Raw genomic sequence first — 19303 nt, 5'->3', positions numbered from 1 at the left:
GCGATAAAAGATCGGCCAGCAGTCGAGAACAGTAGACGCGATTTCTCTCCGTTTGTTGAGTCATAATGCGAATACGCCGCCATCGGGCGCATCTTTCGTGCTCGGCCGCCGACAGCATCATCGCCGAATCTTCCCGGATCCCAATAAGCGGGATCTAATTAAGCCTCCTATAAATTACATTGCGAAAAACCGGGATCTGAAATCCAGGCGTCTGGGGTTTCGAAATGAGAGCGCGACGGGCGTACTATTAATTACAATTAAGACACGTAATACTCGTAATAGTAATTATCCCGAACTATACAATCGCATTGTTCGCGATAATTATCATTACGTATTTTATAGGCCGGTATTCATAGTCTTATATTTAAGACCATCTTAAGCTTAAGATGTACTTAAGATTACCAATCACAGAGCCGTATTAGCATCTTAAGACGGTCTTGAAATAAGATCTTATTATGAATACCGGCCTATTTATATAAGAACACTCTTGAGGACATTTTAAATTTTATTTAAACTCCTTTCAGCCTTCTGTCATTTAGATATAACATTATTTGCTCGTTAAATATAATATTTAACGTACTGACATCAGTACAGAGTCAACTTATTTATAAGTCGGCTCTGTACGCGTCACATGTATCAGCATATTGTCCTATTCCTTCCGATCGCCGTTTGCCGGCGCGCATCGGTGACATAGATTTTCTTTTCATTTTCACTTGGAAGGAACGGCCGCCGAAGTGGGGAAAAAAAGAAGTCGGCCGGGGGGAATGCGAGTTAATTATGCGAGCGTGCCGGTGTCCTCCGTGTCGTCTCTAACGTGTGCATCAGCACACACACACACCGTCCACCGTCCATCCGACGTCGCTCGACCTTGAAACGACCGGCGCGGGGACTCGAGAGAGGTTTCGCCTTGGGTAATCGGTGCCGCGGACTCGAAAACTAGGCCTGCGCCCGCGGTGACGTGACGTCGGCGTCGTCGCGCCGCGCCGCATCGCGCCTTGATGTATTACAGTGGTTTTTCAACGGCCGTGGGATCGTAAGTACACCGCGATCACGCTCCATGAATGCCGTTCCCGCGAGCGTTACTTAAAACAGTAGATTGTACGTTTCTAAAGACGGCGATGAATCCGTCGGAGCCTCGATCATCGGCTCCGTCAGTTCAACGGGAATGGCTTTCGCGGTGCCTCGCGGATGAGACTCCCCAAGTTAAAATTGAAATTCGAGATTTCAATTGTTGAAATTCTTCAGCCAGGACCTGGGCGCGCCAATAAAAATTTAAATTACGTAATCTTCGAATCGACTAATTGCGTTAATGAGTTAAGGACGCGCCGTCGAGTGCGAGCGCCGTCGCGTCGATCCTACCTCCAATTCCAAAACTCAAAAGTCGCCGTTCAACGAAAAACGGTTGAAGAACACTGAGGCCGACGACGCCGTAGCCCGTAGCCCGCGGAGGAGGCGGCGAGAGGGAACAGATACGGAGGAAAAGGAGAAGGAGGAGGCGCGCGTTCGCGGTAACGAAACAAATAGGCCGGCGACTTTCACCGCGCGACCAAGAGCGGCAGGCGGCTGTGCGTGGTGGCGGAGGCGCGCAGACCAGCAGCGGCACAGTCAGACAGGTCTGCGGAGTGCAAGCCGTTCTTGGGGGCCCGCGCGCGCGTACCGTCGCGTCATATCGTTGCTCCTCGGTCGCGAGGTCCGTCCCTCGGCGTCCGTTTCCTCGACGGGGCCCGCCGCGAGGATAAGCGGATGGTGATCTCACTTGTTGGTACCAAGCACCAAGCACGTGGTGCTCCGTTAGCGCGAGTGCTCTCCGTTCCCTCCTTCGCCTCTTGGCGAAGGCTCTTATCCGCGCGCCCACACGCCCACACCCCACACGTGATCGGCCACATCACGGGCCGGCCGAAAAATCGTACGGTGGCATTTTTCGCACCTCGTACCTCTCGCGCGCGGTGAGCTCTCTCTCCTCCGGCGCGATCAGCAGGTGGTAGCGAACGATCGGCGATCCGCTGTGCTTCTCGGCTTCTCGGCGCCTTCAGCAGTTCGGCAGCTCCTGGACCGGTCCGCGTCTCAGGTGAATCCGAAGATTCGTATGTGCCGCACGACCGCGCCTGGCACGTTCCCGTATCGCTCCGCTGATAGACGGTGCCAACGGCATGCGTCCCCGGAGACACCGTTGATAGCGGAGAAAAAGAGAGAGAGAGAGAGAGAGATCGTCGAAGGGCGCGAAGAGGAAGACGCATCTTGGCATTCTTGGCATGAGAGAAATGCACGGGCGTGGACCAGGAGAGAGCGAGTGACACACGATGACACGACGACGGCCGCCCGCGCCGGCCCGCAGCATCGCGCCGCTCTGCGCGATCGCTTGGGCGTTCTGGCTCGTGTTACCCGCTGAAACCGGTAAGTACAGTCGCCGTTATCGTTCCGGTATAAGTACCTGTGCTGTGGTTACGAGTGGTCGCGGGCCGTCGCGGCCATAAATCTTGTTACGGCCGTAGAAGGGGGGCTGTGGAAACGATCGAAATGTGAAAGACTTGATACTTTAAAATTTTCTGCTCCAATATAATATTATATCATATTTGTATTAATATTATAAAAATAAAGAAAAAATTATAATTGAATAATAAATTTAATAATTATTCTTAACATTCATCATTATAAAATATATTGTGTATGCACTATTTGAATTACGTTGAAATAAATCAATCATATTTGTTAAGTTTCATCTGTGGAACTGTAGGAGTAAATTGATACGTAAAAACACGGGATGTAACGAATTTGGAGAAGGATCTAATGACAAAAAATAGCGCCTACATTTTATATCCGTGTCAATTTAAATTCAGATATTTACGAAAGTTATTAGGGAACAACGCGAAACGCGAGAGAGAAAAAAGTCATATTTTACGGTAGATCTAGCTCGTTAAACTCGTTTTATATTTTTGACCCGCTTTCGGTTCTCCTGCGCGCTTTATACCGCCCCTAAATATCCTAATTACATTTTCGAAGCAGGAGAGCGTTACTCGAATAATTAGACACCTAGAAGCCGTATTTTACATGTGAACTCGTCGCTCTCGTCGGCCTATTAGACGATTATTAACTTTCACGATCAACGCGATGCTGGCAATCGATTGTCTGCCCGATAATAATATTGCAAAATTCAGGCTTCGATAAAGGCTACGGATTTACCTAATATAAAGTGTGCCTGTTTTAGGAGCGGGGCCTAGCTACGCGGACAACAAACAGAGATACGATGGGTTTTACAACAATCTGATCCATCCTGACTGGGGTGCAATCGGCAAGTACTCGAATTTGTGTACTGAAAGTCAAGTACCTTCGCTGTTTTATTATCACGCACGCAGGGTTATCACTTAAAAAAACTCCACGCGTCTCTTTTTTTTTCTCACTGAATAAATTTGCTGACGAAGGTTTCTCGAAGCATCTTAATAAGTTATTAGAATTTTATTACGTTTTACTGAATTTTTTATTAACATTTATTAACATGGCTTTTGCAACTCGACACTCTCAACGAGATACAGGAGACTTCAGACTTCTCTTAAGATTAGTTATACATTTGTATAATTAAATACGCTTCGTACTTCGTCAATTTTATATCGAAGACAAGGTTCGAGTAAGAGAGGACGCGTGAAAACTAATCACTCACGGGGTGACGCAAAAAATACTTTTTAGAAGAGTTGATGAGACAAGTAAGTGACGACCCTGCGATTATATGTGTGACACGGCGAAGGTGGTTTTCCTATTGAAAGTTATTCTAATACGTGTCTCACACGTACCTCCGTAGATAGTAGGCTAATCCGAAAGGTCCCGGCGGCATATTCCGACGGTGTGTACGCGATGGCTGGCCAAGACAGGCCATCCCCCCGGAAGCTGAGCGACCTGTTCATGCAAGGTGACGATGGCCTGCCGTCGGTGAAAAATCGAACCGCATTGTTCGCTTTTTTCGGTGAGGATAATTAATACGGATAATAATACAGGTAGAGTTAGACAAAGAGCGGAAATTCACGAATACAGACCCGAAAATATAAGTAGTTTTTTATCAGTACAGAAAAAGAAGCAGTAGAAAAAGTTGTTGAATAATTAATATTTTATTTGTAAAGTACTGTTTGTAAAGTGAGCTTTTAGAGAATGAATACTCAAATTTGTTTCATTTTACCCAAAGAATCTATTGTAACGATAATACATATTTAAAAATTGTTGGTATAATAAAAATTAAAAGAAGTGATCCTTTTATGTGTGTGTAAAAGAAATAATCCGAGAATTTTAGCTAAGCATTAAATATACGCGAAGCGGGGTGCTAAATTCTGTCAGGAAAAGATATCTACGTTTTTAATCTATATCGCGTAACAAAATTTGCTTAACAATAAGATATATATTGTAATGACGAATTGATTATTAGACTTAGATTGCCATTAATCATGTCACGATCGTGCTTTTCGTCATCGCACGATTTTATCTGCAGCATATGTATTGTGTTACTCGCCTCGTACATAATCCTCCGTTTGTCCAAAGGTGGACATATGCGAGTGGACACAGTTAATTGCCAAGTCTGTCAACGTTGCCTCGAAATATATGATATTATATAAACCAGTCTAGAATCTGGGTGAGCTCGCGACATGCTCGTAGCCCGTAGGCCGTAGATCTCCCTGCCGGAACTCGTGCGACTCGCGACATCCTCGTACGGTGAATCTTTTCAGGACAGCTGGTCACGTCGGAGATAATCATGGCCAGCGAAAGTGGTTGCCCCATAGAATTTCATCGGATCGACGTGGACAAATGCGATCCGGTTTTCGACAAGGAGTGCCAAGGTAACAAGTACATTCCGTTCCTGCGAGCGGATTACGACCGTCACACCGGGCGCAGCCCCAACAGTCCACGGGAACAGGTAATTCCCGGTTTAGTTTTCTCGAGCGGCACCTGGTCAGCCTCGCGCCGCGCGGATCGCTCTACGGCTCTTACGGGTTTTACTTCCGGGAGCGGCTGACTTTCGACTTTATCTGACTTTCGCCGGTTATGATAACGATATCGAACGTTTGAATCGATCTCTATCTAAATTACAGTCACGTTTAAACGATCTGATACTATCACTGAATACCACGGCGGATTCTTGTTGCGAAACTCTATTTTACTTATTTTTCTTTGATGAAAAAATGTCGCAGAATTTTTCATATATTATTAATCAAAATTTCTATAAACATTTTCACTTTCTCAGAATGCTCAGAATTTTTTAGATTTTTTTATACAAATTGGAACACGTTTTTCAGAAAAACTCAGACAAAATAAGAATAAAACATTTCAGATTTTTCTCACCAACACATCTTTGTAGAAATCTTAATAAATATGAGAAAATCTGTGCAATTTATCAAAAATTTTCGTACATGCGGATACTGAAATACTTCGGAAATCCCTATCCAATCATTTCTGAAAGTATTTAAGAAATTTTATATATTTTTTAAGAATTTTGTATAAGTCTCAATTCTTTCAAAATTGCTGAGAAATTTTCCAGGGTTCTTTCGTTTTCTTTTTTCTTCGATCGTTAAACGCTCCGACGATCCCTGAGAGTGATCCGTGAGAAGTAGCTCTGAATACGTGAGATTGCAGATAAATAAAGTCACGAGCTGGATCGATGGCAGCTTCGTCTATTCGAGCAGCGAGGCGTGGGCCAATACAATGCGCGCCTTCGTGAACGGCAGCCTTCTCATGGAGCAGACAAGACAATTCCCCGTGAGGAACACCATGCGCGCGCCCCTCTTCAATCACGCCGTGCCGCACGTTATGCGAATGCTCAGCCCGGAGCGCCTGTATCGTAAGCGAGGATATATCTACGTGTATAAATTTAGCCTTATAAATAGCCCCGAAGACTTTCTCAAGAAATTCGTAACCGCGTATACCCGCCCGAGCTGATTATTATCTAACTGATTTTTAATTGCACGCCGTAACACTTTCCTCACCTTTCATTATTCGACATTAAGGTATCTCTCGGTTGAATTGAGATCGGGATGTGAGAAGAATTTTGTTCTAATGGAAAACATTCTGTTGTAGCAATTGTGCCGCTCGTTACTAGCTAGAAAGTTTAACTGGCGAGAAGTCTTCGTCTTCACTTGCTTATTAATCATATCGATACTTCAACACCTTTGTTGTGAGGAAAAAACTTATTCCGCCTATTAACCCTTAAGCGCGCATCTTTGCATATATGCAAAGTGACTTTCGATACTCTCTTATGAAGTTCGAACTGAAAACTTACGGTTTTGCACATCTAGGCCTTCTCTTTATGTACTTTATTGGTTGTCCGCTAAAACAAAAACAGTTCAAACAGTTAAAAAGATTTATTAGTAAAAAATAATTTTTTAAATATTTTTTTAGGATGTCTTAAGCAGTCATTATTTAAAAATATTATTTTAAAAATATTCATAAATATTTACGAAAAATTGCGCATTTAAGGGCTAAATATACGAAACAAAGGTGCAAATCCGTGGCAGTCCGATACAAATGTAATTTCTTCGGCTATTCACTTTATTATTGAAACAATACCCTTTCTCGCAACATTTTAGCAACGTGTTCCATCTAGTAGTCGTTCAACGTTTACATAATTCGAGTCTTTTCACTAATTGAGTATTATGTTATTATTCACGATCGTTATCGAGCGCCGATCCGTTGCGGCTGTTTTTACATTATTACTCGTAATTTTTGTGCATTAACCGCACGCGCTCGTGCCCGTCCTATTACGTCGCGCGTTTTAACTTTCCCCGCAATCAATTTTCTGACTTGCGAAAGTGGCCTAACAATTAATTATATTGCGCAGTCCTTGGCGATCCGAGAACGAATCAGCACCCGCCGTTGCTGGCCCTGGGTATCTTGTTCTATCGGTATCACAATGTCATAGCGGCTCGTGTACAGAAGGAACATCCCGGCATGTCTGACGAAGAAGTTTTTCAGAGGGGACGTCAGATGGTCGTCGGGGCCATTCAGGTAGATAGCTCACCTCTAATTTTCTCTCAAAGATATGCAGTAAATAATAAAGACAATATTATCCTTAGCTAGCGCGGAAAGAGTAAAACAAACAGAAATAAAGTCAGCTTTATGTAATTGATAAGCTTTCGAAAAATCTTGAATGGAATTGTTGAATGGAGTCGTTTCGAATCGTAGCGGCGGAATTTACGTAATTTGCATTTTTTACTCGCAAAATTTCACTGCTTCCCGGCGCGTAAAGTTTTTCTATCTTTTTATAGAATATAATCCTTTACGAGTACCTTCCGGCATTGCTAAACGAGGATCTGCCATCGTACACCGGTTATAAACCAGATCTGCATCCGGGTATTAGTCATATCTTCCAAAGTGCCGCTTTTCGATTCGGTCACACTCTTATACCGCCGGGCATATATCGGCGAGATGAAAATTGCAAATACAGAAAGACCAACACAGGCCAGCCAGCTATGAGACTTTGCTCTACATGGTGGGACTCGAACGTGAGTGTACCTAAAGATTTATTCTCTCACAAAATGTCTTCGTAAACTTTTCGAAAGATATGTATATTTTATATCCGTTAATCATATCAATTATTGCGATAATTCTTGTATAAATTTTAAATAATTATTAAACACTTTCTTAAAATTATTTTAACGCTTTAATCTTTTCTAATAATTTTCGATTATTTTAATCTCTCATAATTTTTTACCTAGAACAAATTATCAAGATGTTTAAAAGGAGCGACGTTTTAAAAAGTTGTAACGATTCGAATGACGATTTTCTTCGCGTGACAACTTTCCTTCTAATTATAAGAGAAATCGATTCGCTTAATTCGTTAAATTTTCTATTAAGGTGTAGCTTCAAGCTCTAGAACATTCTGCGTGATCTAATTATTAGACTAAATGCTTACGAGGCTTGTGATCGTATTAAACGTATAGATGCTGCTCACAGGAGGTTTTAGCTAACAGCACGATCGAGGAGCTGATCATGGGGATGGCGTCGCAATTGGCGGAGAAGGAGGACAATCTTCTCAGTACCGACATCCGAAACAATCTCTTTGGCCCCATGGAATTCTCGCGCCGAGACCTCGGCGCCCTGAACATCATGCGAGGTCGCGACAACGGTCTTCCGGACTACAATACAGCCAGGGCGCGGTTCAAGCTGGCCAAGCGGAAAACGTGGAACGAGATTAATCCGGAATTGTTCAATAAAAACCCGTCGCTGCTACGTACTCTCATCGAAATTTACTCGAATAATCTCAACAACGTTGACGTTTACGTCGGTGGGATGCTCGAGTCCAAGGGCGGTCCCGGAGAGCTCTTCACCGCGGTTATAAAGGAACAATTTCTCCGTTTACGGGACTCCGATAGGTTCTGGTTCGAGAACGAGGAAAACGGGTGAGTGAATTCTTATTAACGATTACGTTAATATTTATGTGCATCGATTATCTTTCTTCCAAAACGGAACGTAATGAAGGTACCGTTTATATTTTACGATCTTTGTGAAATAAATTATAGAAAGATAGAAATATAGAGAGATACGGATGATTGACTTAATTGTAGGAACTCTCTAACGCGCGATTTTATCCGATTTTAGCATTTTCACGAAAAACGAGATAGAGGAAATCCGTCGTATCACTCTCTGGGACGTGATCACGAACGCGACCGGCATACCGCCCGATGCGATCCAAAGACGAGTGTTCGTTTGGCAAGACGGTGACCCGTGTCCTCAGCCATTCCAATTGAATTCGACAATGCTCGAACCCTGCGTCCCTCTACAGCGCTACGACTACTTTGAGGTAATCAGCTTTAAGAGATACGGTCGATCGTGTCAAGGAACAACTCAACTTACCTCTCACCTGTTATCTTGCGCGGACATCTTCTTTAATATTCTGATTTTTATAATTAAATCAAAATAATCTAATTTTTTGCTTTTAATTGCTGTTCCTGTTTACGCTAGATAAAATGATCTCTTTAATATTCTGATTTGTGCGATTAAATTCAGATAACTTTATTCCGTTTTTTTTCCTTTTCTTTTAAATTGCAGTTGTGGAATATCAAGTTTTAGCAATTGCGAGCTTCTCTGACATTCCATTTTTGTTACACTGAATAAGATGCGATTCTTGGGCGAAGAAAGATCATTTTGCACAATTTTTTGGAAATATATGTATGTACCATAGGGTAGCGAACTCGTCTACATCTACGCGTGCGTGTTTCTTGGATTCGTTCCGATCCTCTGTGCCGGTGCCGGGTACGGATTGGTGAAACTGCAGAACAGGCGGCGGCGCAGATTGAAAATACTTCAAGAGGCGATTCAGAAGCGAAGTGATGGCCGGATCTGCGTCGATAAGATGATCGTACGCGAGTGGTTGCACGCGAACCATCGCCGTCTCGTAAAGGTGAAATTCGGACCGGAAGCGGCGTTGCACATCGTCGATCGGAAGGGGGAGAAACTGCGCACGTTTGACTTCAGCGGCGTCAACACCATAACTATGGAGGAATCGCAGGTACCTTTTTGTGATTGTAAAAATAAATGATATTTTTTCAGCGACATGTTAAAAAACCTATATATCACTAAACCTTTTGGCTAATTTATAAAATAAGGCATTTTTCTTGAATTAATTTTCTGAATGCAATAAATTCCTATTCTTCATCTAACTTTAAATTTATATTTGACATGTATAATTATCAAGATATTGAATTTTTAAGAAAAAACGCGCAAGAATAAATATACAAATAGATAAATATTTGCTATTCCCAAAAGATATATCTATAATTATTATTGAAGAATATTGCACAATAACAACTGCGCTATTCTCATCAAGCAATCCAAAATGACAACGATTAAAACTCGAAATTAATAATCGCATCATCCAATCAAATGCATTTTATCGAATACTCGAAATCACATCGCAAATTAATCTTGCGCTTCATTAAGTAAGAGCTGACTCTTTAACGTCACGCTGTGCACCTGATAATTATTAATCGCGGTTCCAGGAGAGCGAAACCGGACATCGTAAGGCCCTAGTGCTGTTACGTATACCGCGCGACTACGACCTTGTCCTTGAACTCGATTCGTTGGCTTCGCGTAGAAAGTTCATTGCGAAATTGGAGGCGTTTCTGGCGTCGCAAAAAAAGCATTTCACACTCACGCCAGTCGCCCGGGATATCATGCTGGCAAAAGCGGAAACCAAGGAACGCCGGCAAAAGAAGCTCGAACAGGTTTGTTTTTCTTTCTCCCGTGTACACATTTATGAATGCATACGCAACTTCGTTTAGCACACGAAAAGGTTGATTAACACCTCAGGAAAGAATAACAGTAGTAATTTTTCAATTGGTAAAAAAGGAAAAGAAGAATATGAACGTATTATTACGTATGCGTGAGAATATACAGTTGCCGTATAATTCATTTTACTTCTTACTGCAAGTAACAAGTGTATTTAGAGTATTCATTGCATATATGGAAGATTTATGACGTTCTTGATAACATCGCGAAATGTTTCTAGTTCTTCAGAGAAGCGTACGCGTTGACTTTCGGTTTACGGCCCGGCGAACGAAGACGGCGATCCGAAGACAGTGACACCGGGGAGGTCGTCACGGTAATGCGCACGTCGCTTTCCAAGAGCGAATTCGCGAGTGCTCTCGGCATGCGGCCCGACGCGGTCTTCGTGAAGAAAATGTTCAACATCGTCGACAAAGACGGCGACGGCCGGATCTCCTTCCAGGTATAATCGTCGTTCGCTTCATTGAAGCTGCGCGCTTTTACCATTTTGCTATAACTTTTGTTCTTGTTCGACGATCATCAACGAAGAACGACTCAAATTCCAGGAATTCTTGGACACGGTCTTGCTGTTCTCGCGCGGCAAAACCGAGGACAAGTTGCGCATCATTTTCGATATGTGCGATAAGGATAGCAACGGCGTGATCGACAAGGAAGAGCTGTCGGAGATGTTGAGGTCGCTCGTGGAAATAGCCCGTACCACGAGTCTCTCGGATGATCACGTCACGGAACTGATCGACGGCATGTTCCAGGTGCGTTTTTTCTTCACTTCATCATGGATTCTCTGTTCTCCGAAGTGTACCTTCTGTTACCATCGCGATAATAAATCTCTTCATTGATCAGGATGCCGGACTCGAGAGGAAGGACTATCTCACGTACAATGATTTTAAATTGATGATGAAGGAGTACAAAGGTGACTTCGTTGCGATTGGTCTCGATTGCAAAGGCGCCAAGCAGAATTTTCTCGACACATCGACGAATGTCGCTCGCATGACTAGCTTTCACATCGATCAACTGCCGCCGGAGGATTCAAAGAGCTGGACGCGTAAGCAGTGGGATGCCATATCGACTTTTCTCGAAGAGAATAGGCAGAATATATTCTATCTTTTCGTTTTCTACGTGGTCACCATAGCTCTCTTCGTTGAGAGATTTATTCGTGAGTACTTAGTCAGAAATCTAAATAAGAAACTTAACAAAGAAAGATATCTGAACGTACATTAAAACGTTAATTTCCTAAAAGTTTTTAAGACATCCTTTAAATATTCGAAGAGCATTCTGTTCATTTATCGCAAGATTCCAATTTTCTGCCTCTTTTTCGCAGATTACTCTTTTATGGCGGAACATACGGACCTCAGGCACATAATGGGCGTGGGAATCGCCATAACCAGAGGATCAGCGGCCGCCCTGTCCTTTTGCTACAGTCTTCTGCTATTGACGATGTCGCGTAATTTGTTGACGAAACTGAAGGAATTCTCGATCCAGCAGTACATTCCGCTGGACTCGCACATACAATTTCATAAGATCGCAGCATGTACGGCACTTTTTTTTTCCGTGCTGCATACGGTTGGTCACATAGTCAACTTTTATCACGTTTCTACGCAGCCGATAGCGCATCTTCGCTGCCTCACCAGTGAAATCAGCTTTCCCAGCGACGCGCGGCCTACTATCTCCTTCTGGCTGTTCAGAACAGTGACCGGTAAGTTGGCTCTCGCCAAAGATTTTGCAATTTTGTTCGACATCCTAAGCGTTAATGATTCCCTTGTTTCGCAGGTTTAACCGGTATTCTTCTCTTCGTCATCATGACGATCATTTTCGTCTTTGCACATCCGACTATACGGCAGAAAGCCTACAAGTTCTTTTGGTCGACACATAGCCTGTATGTCGTCCTATATGCACTCTGCCTGATCCACGGTCTGGCCCGTTTGACAGGCTCACCGCGATTCTGGATATTCTTCATCGGCCCGGCAATCATTTATGCGCTGGACAAAGTAATGTTATATACGTTTTTCTCTGAAAGTAGAACAGTGATAAAGAAAAAAAAATAACTCCCTACTTTCTGCATGTACATGCAGAAGTACAGCTTACAAATGTATATGCACGACATTCGTAATCACATGTAATTACAAAACTTTATTAATTATGCATGGATCATGTATGATGTAACAAATCTCGTATGTTACGCGTTTCATTCTTGTTTAATGCAAATCGTGTCCTGTTGCTATCTAAAATAGTCTGATATAAAAATAATGCCGAGTGCCTAGTATCGATAGTATCGATTGATTTCAGGTCGTCAGTCTGCGAACTAAATATATGGCTCTGGACATCATCGAGACGGAATTACTACCCTCCGATGTAATTAAGATCAAGTTCTACAGGCCTCCGAACTTGAAGTATCTGTCGGGCCAGTGGGTGCGTCTCGCCTGCACCGCTTTCAGGTCCAACGAGTTTCACTCCTTCACGTTGACCTCGGCACCGCACGAAAATTTTCTGTCGTGCCACATAAAAGCTCAGGGACCGTGGACGTGGAAGCTTCGTAATTACTTCGATCCCTGCAATTACAGTCCGGAGGACGATCGTCCGAAAATTCGTATAGAGGGTCCGTTCGGTGGAGGAAATCAAGATTGGTACAAGTTTGAGGTCGCGGTGATGGTCGGAGGAGGCATCGGGGTGACTCCCTACGCCTCGATGCTCAATGACCTCGTGTTTGGAACGTCTACCAACAGATATTCGGGTGTTGCGTGTAAGAAGGTGAGTGCAGACCGAAGCAAAAGTCAAGTGAAAAAGGTATTTAAGTGAAAAGACAAAAAATGACTAAAATTCATAATCTTCGAGATTGGGGAGTAGTTTAATTGTATTTTCGATAGTATTTTACTATTTTTTACTGTATTTAAGTATTTTTAATTGTTTGAAAAGCTAAATATTTCTAAAAAAATATTAATTAATGTAAAAATGTCGGTAAAGTTGATGCAAATTACGGTAAAGGTGATGCAAAAGCGGCGATTGCTTTATTGCTGGAAAGTTTCTGTCTGTTTTACTGCCGAAAGAGAAACGCGAATGTAACTAGAATATTGTCGAAATATGTAACTCATTGCGTTGAATTTAACGGCTCATTTAAAATGAGAAAACGCTCCCGTTTCTTCACCCGTTAATAGATCCGAAAGTGTCATTTTCTTTTTATCCCGCAGGTCTATTTTTTATGGATCTGCCCATCGCACAAACATTTCGAATGGTTCATCGACGTTCTCAGAGATGTTGAGAGAAAAGACGTTACGGATGTACTTGAAATTCATATATTCATCACACAATTCTTTCATAAGTTCGATTTACGTACTACTATGCTGGTAAGTGAATTTATTTTGGAATGCTTTTACACCATCCACGATGGATGAAAAAGCACACGAAGCTTCTGCTCTACTTAATTAAGTTAATCGTTTATAATGTTTATATTGACAATATTCTGTTTCACATATGTAGTACATATGTGAGAATCACTTTCAGAGGCTATCGAAGAAGAGTATATTTACCGGACTGAAGGCCATCAATCATTTCGGTCGGCCAGACATGACTTCGTTTCTGAAATTTGTTCAGAAGAAACACAGCTATGTGCGTTCGTAATATTAATTAAAAAAAAACCGTCCGCTCAAAAGCTCAAAGAACGTCTGAAGAAGATCCGAAGAGTTAAAATGTCCTTCGTGCTTTTGCGCGGCCTGAATATATAACGTTTGATATTATTTTTGTAAATACGCATATGCTGAACGAGATATTATTGATCTGCAGGTTAGCAAAATAGGAGTATTTAGCTGTGGACCGCGTCCTCTGACGAAAAGCGTCATGTCGGCCTGCGACGAGGTCAACAAAACGCGGCGTCTGCCGTACTTCATTCATCACTTCGAGAACTTCGGCTAGTCGGGTACCGTGCTCCCCGTTCGCACGAGATAACGGACTGTCAACGGTGTTTGACAGCCTTCTATCGTGAATCTCGACGATTTACTGCAGAATGTACATATTTATGCGCTGAGGCGCTACTTTTTACTATTTATTATCTATCATGAGTATTAAATTTCTTATTTATGAACACACAAAAAATCTCTCCCCATTTTATCTTCCTGAATCTAACATGCAGAAAAACTTAGTCGCTTTATATTATAATTTTTTACGATTTTATTACGAAATTTTCATTTATATTCGTAATTGTAATGCGAATGTGTGTGCTCTCAAGATGGCTTTCCGCAAATAACTCAAGTCAGGGTTGTTTTGGATTCTTTTTTTTAATTAAATAGTTTTCATGTCATTAAATAATATTCATATAATAAAATGCGTATCTAAGTTTTTAATGGCGCTTGGGAAAGTACCGTAGCTGTCCGCAAAGTTCGAGAAATGTATTAGCCATTAACGGTTCTGCGCGTGGCTGGCGGGAATGGATATGACCAGTTACTCTTGCCGGGCTCGTCGCCGATTTCTTGTGGGAATTCGGACAGCTCGTGCGACGTGTAGCCCCGATTAATGACACCCTCGGTGTCATCCTTAGCGGCGTGCCTATTCTGAAGTTTCGACGACAGTTGACTGAAACATTTTTAGAGCCGTAGAACGCAAGAACTGGAAACATAATTAAGTTAAATTCGGCTGATAGATACTACAACGCGAACCTCATTATTCGATCTCCGAACGAATCCTCAATCTTGGGGACTTTCCGCCTAACGTTCCGCGTATCGAAACTCTCCTCTATAATGACATGTCTGTCATACGGCGTGTCATAGTCGACCTCGAGTATGGTCGAGAATTGATGAGGAAAGATCATGTCTATAGCTGTTATTACGAGTCCCGCGAAGAGGCACGCGGCACCTGCGAAGAAAAGAAAAATCGCTACATATATATCCGCGCATCGACGTAATCAAATAGTTTCAAGACAAGGACACACGAACCGGCTGATAGCACCAACCAGTAGTTCCAGCCTAGGTTGAAGGAGAGAATCGAGCCCTCGATGTGAGCTATCAGAGGCTCGCATGGTAAAAGTGCCGTATAGATCAGGTTCGTTAGCAGCATGCACAAACCCGTAAAAATCATGCCGTATGCCCCATACCGCGGCACCACCATAAGTAGCAAGTTCATCATTAGCCACGAGGCGAAAGAAGTCCTGCGCAAGAAAATTGATCATTTCGCGTACGTGCGTCGAGTAAAAAAATTATAAGAGTCTGGAAATGATTCCTCTATAAAGGTACTTCATCACGGAAGTGATATACCACAGCATAATCGAGGCGTAGTATCCAGCTTCGCGATACCGCGAGCCCCAGGAGAAGCCCTCCTGATGAAGACTGAAGTATTCCGCCAAGGAGACGATGGGGAACGGCGCGCCCTGATAAAGAGCCTGCTTGAAGGCGCTGGTCATCTCGCCGGCACTCCGCCACCAGAACCGTTCGTTGTACTCGACATCGCCGCTCGTCTGCTCGCTACCTGGCGATACTGCAACGATAAAATCTGCTGGTTGACGCAGGCAGACAAATTGTAGCGAACATTCCCAGGCGTAGCAAACGTTATTTAGTCGTTACGTTAACGTTGAAATAATAAAAAACGTCATTCTGACGTCAGTTTACTACCTGGGTTGGTTCGAAAATCGCAATTTGCGGCGCGCAAAATTTTACCTGAAAATTTCAACCTTATTTTCTAAATTTATTCCGTCAGATTTGATCAGTCGCAGTTCGATAATCTTGAATCGTAGGAGAGAATCGCGTGTAAAAAGATTTAGATATCCCTATATAGCTTTCTTTGAAACTTACACCTGTACGTTATATTGATGTGCATCAAACCGATGTAACCGCCGATGTCGGCCGTTGCCTTATGCCTGGAGAAAGCGCTGTAAGAGCTGACAATGGTAGCGGAGCTCGTATGCCAGGATGAGCCGTATTGCGCCACTACGCGCACACACAGAGAGAGCACAACGGTTATTCTTCCGCACGTTTGCGGCGTTACGTTTGCGATTATTCTTGATTAATCATCTCGGGGATAGATTTTGCAACTTTATTTATTATTTAACAGTCAAAAAAGCGTTAAACACGCAGTTTACTGCGGACACTATACAAGCGGCCAGTGGCGTAACCGCAACGTTTAACTCTATATATTTTAAATAATTTCGATCTCAATTATTTTGTTCTTTATCTCATTTTTCGAACTTCAACGCGCTTAAAAGTAGTAAACGATATATCGCACGTCGAGGAAAATGAAACGCAGGTAGACAACGCGATTCAGCGCTACGAAATATGTAGAGTCCGTTGAATAATTTTATTTTCTTTGCTTCTTTATTAATTTCTTTTTTTTTTTTTTTTTATTTCTTTTATTCTCTTCTTTTTGTCGCTCTCGCGACTCTCGAGGTTCGCGGGACGAATCGGTTTTGGTTACGCCACTGGCAGCCAAGGCCCCCTTGACTTGGGAAAGTAGACAAAGTGCACGAACCTTGAATCGTCGCACCCACGAAGAGGCTCAGGGTAACCGTGAGAAATGTGGTTAACCGCTGCGGCGGGAGAAACACCAGGTTTTACACGGCCAGAACACGCCAGAACTCTCGTATAATTGACTTTAAAACCGTCGGTCACGAACGGACGCGACACACGGAGAGGAGGAGTGGGAAAACTGCTCACCTCTTTCCTGACGCCTGGGAATATGACTAGAAACGCGGTGAACAGGGTGCCGAATATCACGAATACGATAACCAGGGGCACGTCACCGGTGACGGGAGTGCGGTTGCTGTAGCTGTAGAGCGTCGGGCCGCCGTCGCTGCGAAAGGCATCGAACCATCCCTTCATCTTTCCTTGGATATCAAGCTAGTTCCGGCTCGCCGGAATCTGGGCCACTCGAATGAAAAGATTGTTTGCATTACTATCTTCGGCAGAGCACATTTGTCGTAGACTACACGCGATCGAATTAATATTTATTAATATTTCCCTCGCGAATCGTACTATATGTACTTATACTTTCATACTATTTTCAAGATACAACCATCATTTTTATTTGAAAAGAAAAGTAGTACGACTTTACTTAGCGATAAAAAGCGCAGGCAACAACGCAGACTTTGAGAAGATAGTTTCTGGGCGTTGCTAGACACTTTATTCAGATATCCTTTTAACTTTTTATTATTTGGGAAACACCGATGATGGATCTCTACGGGTGACATCACCGCGAATAAAAATGAAGATTCAAATTGACGACATTCGTTTGCGATATAATTTTAGAAAAGCGCAATTTCTAGGGCTATTGGACTCCCAAAAACGCGCAACTTTGAATCACAAGGGATTTTCTGCCTTCGAGGGGAATTTTACCTACGACCAGCAGGTTCGGGCTCAAGGTCGGAGTTGCCAAAACGCCTTGCGAAATCCTCGCGGCATACGTCGAAAGCGCACCCGCGCACCGTGCGACATGTGGGACCGAAGGCGGCGAGTGTACTGGGGCCGTGGGGCCCCCCCGAGTGGGTTAACAGGCTTGGAAAGCGGTTTCCACCGACGGACGGACGACCTCGTGCGTTACCTCGGCGGGAGAGAGAGAGAGAAAGATGGATAGAAAGAGAAGGTGATGCCGCGGGTGGGGCTGTCACCGTGCGATGGTGCCGATGGTCATCGGCGGGAGAGAACGAGAGAGAAAGGCGGGAGCGGCGGGAGAGACGGAGAACGGCTCGACGAGAAAGGTCTATATCGGATCAGCTGATCCGATTCCCCCGTTTTGTTGGCCGTTCGCTCCGGGCCGACTTCAGTCGCTCGCTTTTTAACTTCTATCTTATTAGTGTCTGATTACTGATTAGAATATATATAAGTATTGAATAATTCGATCAATTCTTTACTAAATATAAATGTCGTACTCATCATGTCGGCGTTTAACGGCGGATGATTCAGTTGAACAAGTTTTATGTTTTATACTGCTTTTCATTTTCAGCATCGTATATATTCTATAATGAGGCTTCAAATTAAAATTCTGTTAGACTAAACCGTTCGAAATTAAGTCGAAAATATGGCATCGTTAGATATTCGCATTCTTCTAGTTTAATTCAACAGTATAATCCTATAATCGCTTCTTTTTACTTATATGACTATACATAACAAAAATTAACAGTCGGTTTAAAATTAATGAGATATCTCGTCCTTGCTACGATATTTGTTACTGAGTTAATTTTTTTATTATTCGATATGAATTGGCCATCAGTGATTCCGTATAACGACGCGCACAATATGACGACGTGCGCAATAAGGACACGAATCGCTGGCACGCGAGATATGGCATGCGGGTGACATCGATGCCGGCAAACGAAATAACTTTCGTGGCGAACGCGAACGAGAGAACTTTCCCGAAATATTCTCGAGTAGCTGCAGGCGCGATTTGGACTGGCTACTTCAATATACTACCAGCTGATGACAGTGATGACTCGAATTTACAGTCGTGAAAATAGAAGTATACGCTCGAGTCTTAAGAAATTTTGACCAACTTACAAAAGATCTAAAAAGTGAGAAAAAGATTGTCGCTTTATCATAATATTAAATGAATACACACGTTTGTAATCTTTTATTTATATTTATTCAAAATCACAAAAGCGTTTTCGACTAGGCCCGGCGGGTTTGCTCGCTCCGAGAAATCGAGCAATTAACATATATTGGTCGATTTGCCGAAGTGACGTCATTTAATCGCAATTAATTGCTCTCGGAGCGAGCGGACAGAGAGACCTTAGACCTTTTGCACGACAAATCGTTCGTGTGAACGGTTAACGGTAGCCTCGTCGCGCATAGATCGCTTTAATCTTCACACGAGTTCTCTTTCTCTGTTTCTCTGGAACAACGTCATATCACTTGCATCACTTTCCTCGGTGCACAGTAGAACTTGTAACGTTCTGCGCGTCGCGATGTCCTCCGATTTGCCGATGCCAAGTGAACGACCGTCGGGCGTCGTCGCATTTCGAGTCGCACGACGCACATCCCGGTAGCGGAAGCGTGGTATCGGGGAGCCGTATTTCGCTCGTTCCCCGAGGCCGGGTACCGCGGTATGCCGTGATCGCCGTGTCCAAGCCGGCTATGCT

General features: G+C 43.3%; 2 protein-coding genes across 3 annotated transcripts; one reads left to right on the top strand and one right to left on the bottom strand.

Moving 5' to 3' along the window:
* The first annotated feature begins 1697 nt into the window (after nucleotides 1-1697).
* On the top strand, nucleotides 1698-14332 carry Duox (dual oxidase). Its single transcript, XM_071774301.1, has 20 exons — nucleotides 1698-2394; nucleotides 3206-3289; nucleotides 3794-3955; nucleotides 4707-4894; nucleotides 5611-5815; nucleotides 6812-6978; nucleotides 7239-7475; nucleotides 7927-8372; nucleotides 8572-8773; nucleotides 9155-9481; nucleotides 9972-10196; nucleotides 10481-10699; nucleotides 10803-11006; nucleotides 11098-11410; nucleotides 11576-11950; nucleotides 12025-12242; nucleotides 12541-13002; nucleotides 13440-13595; nucleotides 13729-13857; nucleotides 14032-14332. The coding sequence occupies exons 1-20, from the start codon at nucleotides 2301-2303 to the stop codon at nucleotides 14158-14160; spliced, it is 4542 nt and encodes a 1513-aa protein (XP_071630402.1). The 5' UTR covers nucleotides 1698-2300; the 3' UTR covers nucleotides 14161-14332.
* A 165-nt stretch (nucleotides 14333-14497) lies between these two features.
* Mol (dual oxidase maturation factor 1 mol) lies at nucleotides 14498-19076 on the bottom strand. 2 transcript variants are annotated; one of them, XM_071774289.1, is made up of 8 exons: nucleotides 17565-19076; nucleotides 16887-17098; nucleotides 16702-16759; nucleotides 16029-16163; nucleotides 15495-15714; nucleotides 15177-15388; nucleotides 14901-15096; nucleotides 14498-14817 (listed from the first exon to the last, which is right to left on the bottom strand). In XM_071774289.1, the coding sequence occupies exons 2-8, from the start codon at nucleotides 17049-17051 to the stop codon at nucleotides 14637-14639; spliced, it is 1167 nt and encodes a 388-aa protein (XP_071630390.1). In that variant the 5' UTR covers nucleotides 17052-17098; nucleotides 17565-19076; the 3' UTR covers nucleotides 14498-14636. The 2 variants fall into 2 exon arrangements, with proteins under 2 accessions (XP_071630390.1, XP_071630391.1); XM_071774290.1 differs by having other exon boundaries at nucleotides 16887-17090.
* Between the last annotated feature and the right edge of the window lie 227 nt (nucleotides 19077-19303).

Source organism: Temnothorax longispinosus, chromosome 3 (genome assembly GCF_030848805.1).
Source record: "Temnothorax longispinosus isolate EJ_2023e chromosome 3, Tlon_JGU_v1, whole genome shotgun sequence".
Classification (NCBI taxonomy): Eukaryota; Metazoa; Arthropoda; class Insecta; order Hymenoptera; family Formicidae; genus Temnothorax; species Temnothorax longispinosus.
Note: the sequence above shows the minus strand (reverse complement) of the source record. Positions and strands in the feature narration are given on the sequence as shown.